Here is a 12901-nt window from a genome sequence, read left to right on the forward strand (position 1 = left end):
GTAACGTCTCTTTCAGATCAAAGATGAAAGGAACAGGAACATTCTGAGCTTCAGAGCTAAGCAGCTGGCGATCAAAACTTTTTGCATCGAGGATTCAAGTTCGGGAAGTTTAGACTGGTATATCCATGCAACTGGGTACCGCTTGACAGACATATTGTAGTTCTTGATTCCTGTCATTTCATGCAATATACATGTACGGTGATTGTGAAACTGACGGGATGGTTCGTTACAACATTACCACGGGCGCTTTTTTTATCTGCACTTCCACACCCACCGCCAAATTACGGTGTACCGTCTCCTCACCATGATGCACATGATGCACGAGTCCGTTGGGTCGCAACTTTGCTCTTGTTCCAAGATCCAAACTCAACGTGCGCGCCTTGGAGCTTCGAAGCAGGAACCTCAACATATGGCAGTGTAGAGTTGAAGCTAAGGATGCTCGAGTCCATTCAACACACAGGACAGAAAATTTCGCATCATTCTCTATGAACGACAGCATCGACATTCATCCAGGGAGATAGATGATCTTTTGCGACTCAATAGTACAGGTCATCGAGCGGCTTGTACAGCTTGAAACTCGTGTTCGACGTTGCGAGCAAGCCTGCTGAGGTTCAACGTTCAATGGGTTCTCAGGTACGTTACATACTTCCTAGTAATAATAAAATGCGAAATGACATTTATGGCATTGAAAAATTTCCATCAGAGCGCGTTGTAGCTACTGGTCACACCTTACCATCAGAACACCATCGTTTGCTGTAGGGCCAAAACATAGATTCGGATGTTTATTTCTACTAATAGTCGAGGTCTCCTCATCAACAATTCGCACGGGGCGGGAAGGGCATATTACAGCAACCATGTACCTGACGGCTCACACTTTCAAGATCGCAGCTGTCGTCGACTTCGCATATCAGTGGAAACGGAAACTCAAGTCCTAGAATTCTGACCTCAACACTAATCTGACCAAAGCCCGTTCGCAGTCGATAACTGGTGGCCTATAAAAACCGACCTTTCTTTAGGCCCTTCCCCATCATTTCTTCTTAAACCTCATCAAGCCTTCGTCTAAACCCCCGATTGTAATACTCCTTCATGGCACCTACCGAGATCCCAGAGCATGCTTGGCTCAAATCCGAAAAAGAATGCCTCGTTAAGGGTGTCGACGACTCTGCCGCCTCGCAGATCTGGTTCAAAAGCAAGCCCCTCGAACGCAACTTCTGCTACCGTGTCACGCAGTTACAGCTTTGTACCGACTCCCAAGACCAGGGCTGGGTCGATAAACGAGCATCCGGCAATTGGACTTGGTTTGAGCTCGTCATCTTGCCCGGCGAGAACGCGACTCAACCCAGGGTCAACAAAGAAGGGAAGGAGTTGGCTTGGCGTAGTCACAATAACAAGCTAGGAGACTTGGCTGGCTTTACCAGGCATTTTGGTGTGGTGTTCGATCGTCGTTCACAATTGCTGGCAAACTTGGAGGTAACGAATCTCCAACGATCATCTCAATGCGGTTATGATAGCTCACTTTTTCTTCTTCAAGGTTGGCGATGTGTTGGCGGTTCGAGTCTGTGCTCGATTCTCTGGCTGGGAAAACAAGGCAAAGAGTGGGTATATTGTTGCCAGAGTCCTCAACGAAGGTGGGTTTTTTTCAAAGCCAAGGATTTTTTTCCGCCTCACTCATGATACCTCCAGACCTGTTCACGCCTCATTTCTGGACTTTGACGTCTGACGTTGTTCCGACGCTCGCCCCTCACATCGTTGACGGTTCTTACAGCTTTGTTTCTACGAGCAGCTGTGTCGTCAAAGCTGTGAATAATGAGTTGCAATCGAAGATATGGTTCACCACTCCGGTATTTCACCAAACCCCATTCCGTCTATGGCCGCTTGAGAACTGACCAGCACCCTCTCAATAAATAGGCTTTGGATCAAGATTACATCAACAGGCTGGAGGCGGTTCAACTCATTACCAAGTCGCGTTACCAGCTTGACCGGACATTAGAGGTCAAGAAGGGCGACTCTTTCAGTTGGTTTGACATCGTTATCCTCAAGAAGCCCACCGACACCGTCCCAAAGACTGAAACGGGTGTCAGCTTAGTTTGGCTTAGCCACAGTAACGGGTCGAAATTCATCGATGAGTATGGTCATCAAGGCCAGCTTTTTGACGAGGAGGATAAAGAGCAGCTGAGGGCTAGAGAAATTATCCAGATCAAGGGCTCCCTTGAGGTATGCTTGCGTCCTTACTACATCTGCCCGTGCTTCCTGAAGCGCTAATGTCAATGCCTGGTTCCTGTTAGCCTGGAGATGTAATCGGCGTTCGTGTATGTGCTCAATTCCCTGGCTGGGAGAACTACGCAGAGTTTGGCCAACTAGTCGTCCGCCTCTCCCATTCTGGCATGTAACGTTTCTCGCAGTGTTCCGAGGTGCTCTTTACTTACAGCCCATGATAGATTCAAAGCCTAAACCTGTCCACGTTCCCGATGTCGCTAAAGCTGACCACGCCTACCGAGAAGTCCAGGACGCAATCAATCGGTTCTATAGAGAGGTTTCTCCCAACGACGAACCAGTGTACCGTTCTGCAACGGTCTCACTGCTCTCTGCCGAAGCTCGAGCTGACCAGCTGATCACCGATGATCCACCACCACCTTATGAGAAGCGACCACTCCGGCTTTTATCTCTCGGTAAGCTTCCTTAGTCAATCTCGACTAGTAAATTGACCGGGTTGGCGGTTAGATGGCGGAGGTGTTCGTGGGGTTTCTTCCCTCCGCATCTTGAAGAGGATTATGGAGAAGGTTGCCGAGATCGAAAACAAACCAGATATCCAACCATGGCAGTATTTTGATATGATGGCTGGCACTAGCACCGGAGGGTGAGTCGTTTACCATACTTCATGGGCATGTCTGAATGATTCATCTAAATGCTAGTCTGATTGCCCTAATGTTGGGGCGACTCCATATGACCGTCGAAGAATGCGAGGCCGCCTATAACGAGATAACAAAACGGGTATTCGAACACAAGTCGGGGTATATCATTAGACACGAGGGCACTGCTTTTATTTCTGGTTCCTATCTGTATGAAGCGAAACCTCTTGAAGACGCCATCCGGGAGTATGTAGCCAAGAAACTCGGAGATCCTGAAGCTCAGTTGACTGAAACCTCTGGGGACCCGGAATGTAAAGTGTGAGTGGAAGGCGGGTTAAAGCCGTTATCAAAGCAGCTAATGTGAATCTTTATCTCTATAGGCTCGTGATGGCTGCATTGGCCAGTAAGGTGGAAGACGGAAACACCGCCGTTCATCTGCGCAGCTACGATGTCGGTCCAAGTGTTCCTTCCGAATACACTGGCTGGCCTATTTGGAAAGCCGCTCGAGCGACCTCTGCTGCACCCGTCTTCTTTAAAAGTTTTGAGAATAACGGGAAGGTGTTTGTTGATGGTGGACTTGGGTGGAACAATCCGGTTCTTGAGTGAGTTTTTTCTTACATCACTTTGTTGTATGTTGCACGACAGGTTTTCATCTGTTGACACTTTTCTTACAGACTCATCGCCGACATACCCGCCGTCTTTGGGAAAGACCGCACCATCGGTTGTCTCCTCAGTCTAGGGACTGGTATACCACCCGAAATGCAATTTGGAACAGGATTATCGTCTGTCAAGGACTTTGTTAGTATCGCTACCAATAGTGAACGTGCACATCTCCAAGTTATGAAGTTTTCCTCGATTCTTCCGCGGAGTGGGGATGAGAAGTACTGGCGATTCAACTTGAGCAAGCAGCTGTCAGACAAGGATTGGGTTGGGAAAACGGTGAAGGGATGGTTTGGTTCGACAAAGGACGAGAAGTTGACGTATGAGGACATTATGGTGAAGATGGACGATTGGGAAGGGATTGAGATGATTCGAACTTTGACCGACGAATGGTTGAAACGGGAGACGAAGGGGTTAACTGATTGTGCACAGAGGTTGAGCATGGGGGGAGAAAAAAATTAGGGACATTCACTAGTAGAGTGTCGTATCCCTCTCTCCCCCTAGTAGAGATTTGCAATTCGAATTCATTGTCAATAACCCTTCCAACATCCACGTGATGACTGGACAGAGGGATAGATTAAAAAGGGAAACTAATTCGCACGATTAGATGAGCGGCTAATCGGAGAACGTCCGAGGTACGAGGACGAACCCGTTTTGATCGTAACCATATCCTAAAATGCAAACAATCGTGTGCTTTATGTTTCGGAAATAAATCTGACAGGTACCGACCAGGTTTACTTCGGGGTTGGAAAGCGTATACCACTATATATGTATCAACAGCGTATGACCTTGAAGCCCCCAACCAAGAAGGACGTGTAAAGCCACTACCAATATGGACGAATTTCGGAATGACCTCTACAAAATTAATTTTCCATGGTGATCACCGGAAGTAAAAGGTAAATGTACCTGTCATATCCAATACCTCGTCGTTGTCGAAGATCGGGGGAAGAAAATGAGAAAGTATGGTCCGAAGCTGCCTTTGACATGTAGCCAGCTGTTTCCGGCACGATACTGTGACACGCCCCTATTCCCCATTCCACCGCAACAAACCTGATCCTTCTGCACCGAGTACAGCTAATTTCAGAGCCAGAAACATCTGAAAGAGGAAAGGGGTCGACTCGCCGCGGAGTCGTGCACGTGCTCCCACGGCTCTCTCACTCCCCCTTCATGTGTGGACCAAGATCGAGCGCCACATCTTTCGCAATCAGCCTACAAGTATGTAGGGCCCAAGGGGTTTCGGACTGCCTTCCTGGCTTTCTTGTCCGCACAAGAAAGGTTTAGGGCAATTTATCCTCCCTATTCCTCATCGACATCAATCGCATTCTGTCGTATAAATGGGGCGTATATAACAGGCGCTCCGAATATTTTTGTTGAAAAAGCTCAGTCTGTCTCCGAAGAGCCTACAATGGAGTTGTTCCCCTCTATTGGAATGCAAGTTTTGAGCTCATTGATACATTTTTTGGGTACGTCTCGACTCTCAAAGGTGATTTGCGGTTCTAATCAACACTAATACACGCGTTCTAGGTGTTACGGTCGTTACTCATTGCCTCTCGAGAAGGCTTGCCGCCGTAGATTTATCTGTCTCCGGAATTTTTGCATTGCCTTGGTCACGTCTTTGCCTCCTCCTCATCTTCCTCGAATCTTGGGCATTCCTGTGTATCGGTGAGTCTACGGACTAGTCGTGGTGGGCGAGGATTAAACATATCTCACAAGGTGGTGTTCTTATATTTGGAGTTGGATTGGACGTGACCCATTCCATCTGCCACGGCGCGATTCTTCTTTGCATTGCATGCTATGCAACCTCGAAACTTCTGATATACTGCTTTTTGAGTAAGTTTTGTTCAACTTTGAGTCAAGCTTACCCATGCTAAGCTTCCTACCAGTCGAGAGGGTTCATATTGTTTGGACTCCCGCCGGGGCAACCACTACCCGCTTTAAGTCTCTTGTGGACATATTATGCTATTTGACAGTCGCTCCCTATTTTGCTGTCATCGTGCTATTAGTCATAGGTAAGCCTACAGCTCGATCGCGGCGACTTGGAGCGTGTTTACTGACTGTACAAAAGGGCGTATTTCAGAACTGAGAACAGAAGATCAAGCGTGCGTGATAGGTCTGAAACCACTCGCTTCCATTCCTTTGTTGAGCTATGACCTGTGAGAACTCCCTGGTTATATGTGGTGGGATGTTGCTGACGTCTTGCAACAGCTACATAAACCTCTTCTTAACGGCTCTCTTCTTGTGGCCGCTCCTAAAGAATGGTCATCTGAGCCCAAATGTTAAGAGGCTCGCAGTGCGAACTCTCATGTTCGTATTTCCTTTTCGTTCCCCGTTATTTCTTTCCCCCGCTCATATTGCTTTCTGACAGTGCGGCTATTGCTTCCCTCACCACCTCAACAGTAAGTTTTCTCCGTCTGTGGAGCAGACGAATAAAGGACTAACGCGGTATAACCCCTAAGGTGAACATCGCCATCCTTACCGCACGACATGGTAGGGAATATGGATGGGTATGCTTAGGAAGCTGTGGGGCGGATGTGAGTCACACTTCTACCCGTTCACATAGTAAACGCCATCTCAACGATCAACGATCGTTTCCAGGTCATCGTAAATGCTCTTGCCTTGTATTGGGCCACGATCCCAAGGCATCGAAGACAAGGAGCCCCCATTGGCTCAGACGATGTGGAACTTATGTTCAGTCTTCCCAAACCAACGGGTCGCGGAGCGTCGAATGCCTTTGTTGGCAACACTCCGGAGACTGCGACGTGCAACCTTCTACAAGAGCTGCACTCTGCCGATCACTCGACCAAAAATTCGCAACGTCGTGCTATGAGTATCGGTCAGTACAAGGGTTCCAGGCTAGCATCTCCACCTCCAAGCCAGGGGATCTTCAAGTCGGTGTCTAGGGTTCTGAAACGCACCGAAACACCGAGACAAGACAAACAGCTCCCAATAGAGGCGAGTATCCTCTAGATCATATCTTTGCATTGGTGATACTGAACAGCGAAATGTACAATGACTTCACAGGTAAATGTTAGCACTCACTGTCAAGTCGACGGGGAAAGTGCAATACCCCCGTCCAAACCAGGCATTTGATTCAAAGTATTTGTCATCCACTAGCAGGTCTGTAGTACGGTGGCGTCTTCATTCTGCCAACTCCGAGTCACACAATCTGACGTTGGTTCATGACTACAGTCTTCTTTATTTATTTGATCAATGCAATCAACCTTCCCGTTTGTCGTTTCAGTTGTGAAGAGTCCCTGCGGGTGCCAAAGCGGTATTACGTCGACTACGTACCAAGTTGTAAGCTTGCTACGAATAAATCCTTTCCGAGCTCAAGCGCGTAACTCTGTAACTAAGAATGCACCGCTATAAATACACCGGGCAAATCACAAGGAACGATTTTATCGGAAGGTAGCTGACTGTGTACCTTCAATTTAGTCCGCCACTTGAGAATATATCCGGCTGCACACACGATGATGAGGTATGATCAACCCTACGCGGAATCTGCAAAGGAAAAACTCGGGGGAGAATTTCCACCTCAAGACAAGAATATAGATATCAATATCAGGGGGTCCGAGGAGTAACAGGATGATGATCGACAACTACCCCTGTACTACCGACCAGAGCTTCTCAACCTTCGCCAAATCTTAAGGTTCATTCTCACCTTGCCTTCTTCCAACATCCTCCGAAACGGCTCGTACTTCAGCCGCATCTGAAATATCTGGTACCTGGCCTTGTCTTGACATGGAAGAGTTGGCCGATATCTTATAAATCTTCGGCGCTGCTTCCTTCGGCACTTTCACATTAACGTCCCCCTGGCAGATGCAGAGCCTGATAACATATCTTCAGGCGACAGAAATGAAATCTAGCAGAATCTAGCAGAATAGAAGGAGTATCAGATACGCCTTTCAAAAAAACCAGTTGGAAGTGAAAAGTTTTGCGGATGGTTAAGGGTACACAGTACGAATACGCGTCCGCGGGGAGGGCAATAACACGCCAGCGGATAGACACTTCCCGATTTGTGGCAGCGTGCTCCGATTCACATTATTGATGACTGATTCCACTTCTTCGTGTAGTGTTCTCCAAAGGTTACTCTTCCTCTGGTATTTGTCGTCCTCGAACAAAACTTCCAACCAACAGACAGTAGCTTAGAGACAGAGTTCAGACTATTGATTTACGAGCCACGACGCGATCAAAAACAGACCAGAAGCTTACCTTCATCCCTTCTTCCATGAGCAGCTTCTGAACGCCACAAAAAAACGTGTCGAGTAAAATACCGCCATGGTATCTCGAGCTGATGTTACGCCAGACCCTCCGATCCCAGTTGATGACTTTGAGGGTGTTAGCGAGATATCCATCTCACACGGACCGGGTCTTGTTGTAAGCCCCCCCCCCTGCGAGATGGCCGTGGAGAATCCAGCATCTGTGTATGAACAGGAGTTGGGAAGTTGATAATCCTCAACCTGCAGGAGGAAGCAGAGAAGATTTCGTATCGAACGTGTTGCCTCCAACGCTCGTCGGCCCCAATCCCACTCTCTCTACTTCGCTGCCGGTTGGGTGTTGAGGACCTGTGTCTGTCCATGTTCCGGTTCTCCTCTGAATGCCAGTAATCAGTATATGCCGATCATCATGATTGAAAATCGAGAGAAGTCAAAAAAAGGAACAACGTCCAACTTGAATCATTTGAGTAGATACTTGATGATCACGTTCGTGATATTCTCGATGGATGGTAAATCAAACCGCACGAAACATTCCACTCACACAACTTCGGAACCTCTCCAACTGTGGTCTCATCCCAACAGCAATCGTCCAAAGCAAGACCTCCAGCCCGTTTCTGGCTCTAAAACTTCGGACCATCGCAGCGTTCGCAGTAACCAGACTTTTTTCGCTTCCCTGCTTCCGTTCTGCGTTGCGAGTGGTGGATCCGAGCGTGTCGATGGCTTTGTGCCAAAACTATTTATCTTTCGAGGGCCATTTTACTCGCTACACGGAAGAGACTAGGAAGTTTTGAACTTTAGTACGCAAAGAAGAAGACTCAAACGGTTGCCCAAGTCGTGTAATGGAGAGATTGAAATGCACAACGCCATAGATGCTTGCCACGTTTCCTCAAACGGCCCATTTCCATAATCTGTAATACTCATATCGCGGATTGAAACCCGATAATACCCAACCACTGGGAGTGCGAGATCGAAGCCACTGAATACTGTAACGGTTGGAGTGTAAAGAGTGTACTCACGAACACGTGGGAGTGGGACTGGCAAACCAATTGCAAGCTCGTTCACTCGTTATAGACTTGTCTCAAGCAAGTCTCAAGTTTTGCTGTTCATTTGGAACCATGGAGGAGCGTATTGTTTTATCAACGCCGGTGTTGAGGACGGGTAGCGGCCGGTATGTTTACATTTCGAACCCCTCCTTGAATCACCTACAGGGTAGGACTTTCTTCGTCAGCGCGAGGGTTGTTCTCAAAAACATTCACAAGGAAATATAGAGCAGGCAATCCATCATGACTGGTGGAGCCTCCTCGACACCTTACAAAAACGTTTCATCGCAGGCGACACATCGTACTTCAGGCGGTAATACATCGGACGAAACTCTACTTCAAAGCCAAGACATGATGGAGTATTGTCAAAATGAGATCGCGCACAACACTTGGGTATTCAATGCTTCTGATATCTCGCATATGCTCTCGCCAAAGCAGTTGGAAGTCAAGTTTCAGCCAGAGGATGTCAAGTGCTTTGAGGACGCAAAGAAGTGTTGCAAGTTTTTGGTCGACGACCCCTTCTTTGAGCATGCACTTCAAACAGCTGTCAATTCTCTTCCCTCTCCTATACCCGAATGGCCTACTACAGACACCGAGAAGGAATACTACCCTCCTCTCGCCACTTTCTTGAACAAAGGCATCGAACACTGTAACCGCGCCCTAAACGACGCTCAAAGATATGGAAAGTACGAAGACGTTCCCGAATTTGCCCATCGACTGTACCACAAACTTCAATTTGTGAAGTATGACAGATGCATGGTGGATGGTACAGACGACGTGAAACCCTCTAAGCTGTATTTTGGAGGTGGCCGCGGTCTGGAAGAGGAAGAGAAGTCGTCCTGGGGTATTGTGGAAGGTCATAATGTCTTGCAAGTGGAGATACCGGTTGTGGTAGGACCTTCGTGGAGCCATTTGTTGCCACGAGCTGCTGTGTACGGATGCTGCTTGTTCAGTGCGAGTCCGACTCGTTCATGGTCGCTCGTCCTCGGATTCAATCAAAACGATATGAATTTACGATTTCTCATTTTCCATCGCGGCGGTTGCACCGCGTCGACCGATTTGAACCTCACTACCGAACCAGGACGGAAAGAGGCATATCGGTTGATCCTCACGATGTTGTTGTGGACTGAGGATTACCACGCTGGTTTTTGCTGCTTCTCAACCGATAAGGAGTATACAATTCCTAATCCCCAGAGAAATCCGACATTGAAGGCTCAAGTACAGAAGATTCTACATCACACGCCTGGTATCTGCACTCGCGGAACGCTTATCAGCATTGTATCGAAGTCTGACGTCGCCATTGAACATACATCAGCCTCTACACTTGTACCTGCCGCTCAGATGCTGAGGAGCTCAACAAGGTTGGCGAATACACGACTGGTAAAGGACCGCCTAGCAACGTCTCAGCCGGGGGCTAGGGGCAAATGCAAATCGGACGGGGAACATGGGACGACCTCACGGAAAAAACTTCCTACAGGTAAACAGGCTCTCGATGTAATATTCATGTTCACTGATGGTCTCGTTGCAGGTTTTTCGCACCCTCGAACCGATGCTTCAAAACCCGCAGAGACTGGACCAACTTGTATGTTGTAACTGCTGAACCGTTGGATGTCTTTTTCCCCCTTTTGATGAGCTTACCTTCAACTAGGTTCAATTGCACCTGGAGGTCCTCCTCCTCAGTCAATTGCGCATGGTATAAAGGTGCACGGCAGCAAAACTGGACTTAGCGACGAGGTTTTGGGTCAGCGATATTCTTGCGATACGTTCCTTCTCAAGTTCTGCTGGCCAGACGATGTCCAAGGGTTTGTTGAAGCCGAGTTCCTCGCTGCTACTTCTGGTGCCTTTGGCACTCCCTCTCATATTGTTTCTTATACCATGAGGGAACCTTCTGGCCTCCTTGTTTCGAATCGCATCTTTCTACCCGGCGAACGAGAATCTGAGTATGAGAGTCTATGGTGGGATGTGTGGAATGGGCATTCAGCAGAGCGACCGAACTATCGCGATGCCGCATGCCATCTTTTCGGAGCGTTGGGTAGTACGTTGCTCGACACTCCAAGTTCATGGTCGCTCCTCGAGTCAGTCAGCCATGCTTTGCTCGGTACGTCGCGGCATCAGTACTCCTTCGAGTTCGCACTGATGTATTGCTTTCAGGATGGCTGGTGTACTATCAGAATGGTTTCATGCACCGAGATGTCAGTATTGGGAACGTCATCCGATTGGAGCCTGGGCTAGCAATGAAGACAATCGACATTGTAGATCCTTTTCCAGAAAGAGATGTATCACTAAAGGAGCCTGAACAAGCGCGAAACGCCATCGCTGGCACACGGTCGCAAAAGGAGTCTGAACAAGTGCGAAACGCCATCGCTAGCACACGGTCGCACATAGATGAGATCAAGCGTCTGGTCGAAAAGCTGGGAATAAGCAGCGGATGCAAGGGTATCTTGATAGATGGCGATATGGCCGCCAATTGGAAGACCTACTTTGACAAAGACCATGACTCTCACTCACTATCAGTAAGTGGAATCTTCGATTAGCATTTCAGAGCTGACAATTGTCAAATCCCGACAGGGTACTGAAGAATTCATGTCCATCAATCTCCTGAAGGCTACACTACGCGGTAGTGACTATCTACAATCTCCTGTGGACGACATGCATTCGTTCTTCTGGATAACATTATGGGCGGTAATGTTCAACTCTCACAATGAAAGCTCAAGGTCAGAAAATGAGCTTTGGGCACGAGGCCTGTGGGTGGAACTCGCCCTACATAAAACACTTATGCTACCGGAGCTTCAAGATTTACTACCGACAGGAAAGCTCAGCCCGATCACAAGACAGTTGACTCCATTTCTGGACCAATGGTTCTCCCGCATTGAAGCGTTACAAAAGGATTGGAACACAACCAGAGGAACTGACTTCCAAGATAGGAAGGAATGGTTTACCACACATTTCCACCTATTTGCTTACCGTGGCATACGCGAGTCATTAGAGTTGATCCTGCAGTACCGAGAGGAGTTGGAACATAAATCGTTCACAACCCCACCCTGATTACCTTCGTTTCAAGTATTCTGTTTACTTGTAAGTCCATATGTTTTCGGTTTGACTTTGTATCAAAGCTTCAATATACAATGTAAATACTGCTATAGAATGCTGCACTATAGATTCACGTTTCCAACTCGCAAGTCCCGAATGACGATCCACATGATGGAATATCTATATCTTCATGTCAAGGACACCGGCTTAAAGCTGATCGAGAACCATCTCCCTTAGGTGAGCACCTTACCGGTACCACCTCAGACTCGAAACGGTCCAACCGAGTTAGCTGTTTTGATTCGATGGCGTTCGCGGGTTTCCTTCCACCCTATCGTGAGTACTTCGATATGTTGGCTGGCACGAGTACAGCATGTCGGAATATCCTCATACCGACTTTGTTTCCCTAACGTTGGGACGGTAATTGAAGTGTATCTGGGAGATTGAAGTCACCCGAGTTCATTTGATCATGCCCCACTGCGAGACCAAATTGGCCTTCTGCCTCATCCTCCGGTTCTTCGACGTCATTCAAACCGTCGAACGTCCGAAACGCTTTCCTGCACAGATACCAGGCAGAAAATGACTGCAGCGTTGTATCAGTTAGGCTTGTTGAGAGACATGGTTAGACGGGTCTTCAAATTTCAACGTTTAATTGCGCTCGCGGCTCAAGGACTGACCATTATATTCCAAACTTCACTTTTGTACGACAATTCAGAAACAATTCAGAAGTCTCCAGACAACACTCATTCAGGTCCCATTGTCATACAAAACGTTCATCAGAGATCGGCGAGTTTTGCGAATGGAATGCGGCTCTTTGGCGGCTCTTCAGACTCTGAACATTATGCATGCGTGCTGTTGAGCCTTGACCTGAAGAGAAGTTTCAGTTTTTACAGCTGTGAAGTTTGTCCTTGGTAAATCCACGTCGACGCGTCATCGGGTGCGAAGGGAGTTTAAGAAATACTCAAGGAATACTACTGATACGGAGGTTTGTTGTGGGCATGCATCGAGATGGGAGGTTTGTGAAGCAGTTGCAGCGCGAATTTTCTTCAAATTGGAGATGGTAGCCATGGGAGGAGGAAAACTCGGAGGTCTGTTTGCAACGTCATCT

General features: G+C 47.8%; 3 protein-coding genes across 3 annotated transcripts; all 3 read left to right on the forward strand.

The window, feature by feature from the left end:
• Positions 1-239: 239 nt before the first annotated feature.
• On the forward strand, positions 240-4049 carry E1B28_007759 (uncharacterized protein). The gene is made up of 11 exons (XM_043152531.1): positions 240-633; positions 704-1470; positions 1532-1628; positions 1684-1841; positions 1909-2214; positions 2286-2382; positions 2439-2669; positions 2722-2857; positions 2913-3167; positions 3230-3451; positions 3524-4049. The coding sequence occupies exons 2-11, from the start codon at positions 1087-1089 to the stop codon at positions 3969-3971; spliced, it is 2334 nt and encodes a 777-aa protein (XP_043010617.1). The 5' UTR covers positions 240-633; positions 704-1086; the 3' UTR covers positions 3972-4049.
• Positions 4050-4661: 612 nt separating this feature from the next.
• On the forward strand, positions 4662-6848 carry E1B28_007760 (uncharacterized protein). The gene is made up of 11 exons (XM_043152532.1): positions 4662-4972; positions 5034-5171; positions 5223-5339; positions 5393-5518; positions 5575-5662; positions 5715-5813; positions 5875-5905; positions 5966-6040; positions 6105-6461; positions 6531-6626; positions 6699-6848. The coding sequence occupies exons 1-10, from the start codon at positions 4915-4917 to the stop codon at positions 6597-6599; spliced, it is 1158 nt and encodes a 385-aa protein (XP_043010618.1). The 5' UTR covers positions 4662-4914; the 3' UTR covers positions 6600-6626; positions 6699-6848.
• A 2006-nt stretch (positions 6849-8854) lies between these two features.
• E1B28_007761 (uncharacterized protein) lies at positions 8855-11811 on the forward strand (the record flags this gene model as incomplete). Its single annotated transcript, XM_043152533.1, has 6 exons — positions 8855-8935; positions 8986-10243; positions 10295-10348; positions 10415-10864; positions 10918-11279; positions 11335-11811. The coding sequence occupies exons 2-6, from the start codon at positions 9010-9012 to the stop codon at positions 11809-11811; spliced, it is 2577 nt and encodes an 858-aa protein (XP_043010619.1). The 5' UTR covers positions 8855-8935; positions 8986-9009.
• Positions 11812-12901: the final 1090 nt, after the last annotated feature.

Source organism: Marasmius oreades, chromosome 4 (genome assembly GCF_018924745.1).
Source record: "Marasmius oreades isolate 03SP1 chromosome 4, whole genome shotgun sequence".
NCBI lineage: Eukaryota > Fungi > Basidiomycota > Agaricomycetes > Agaricales > Marasmiaceae > Marasmius > Marasmius oreades.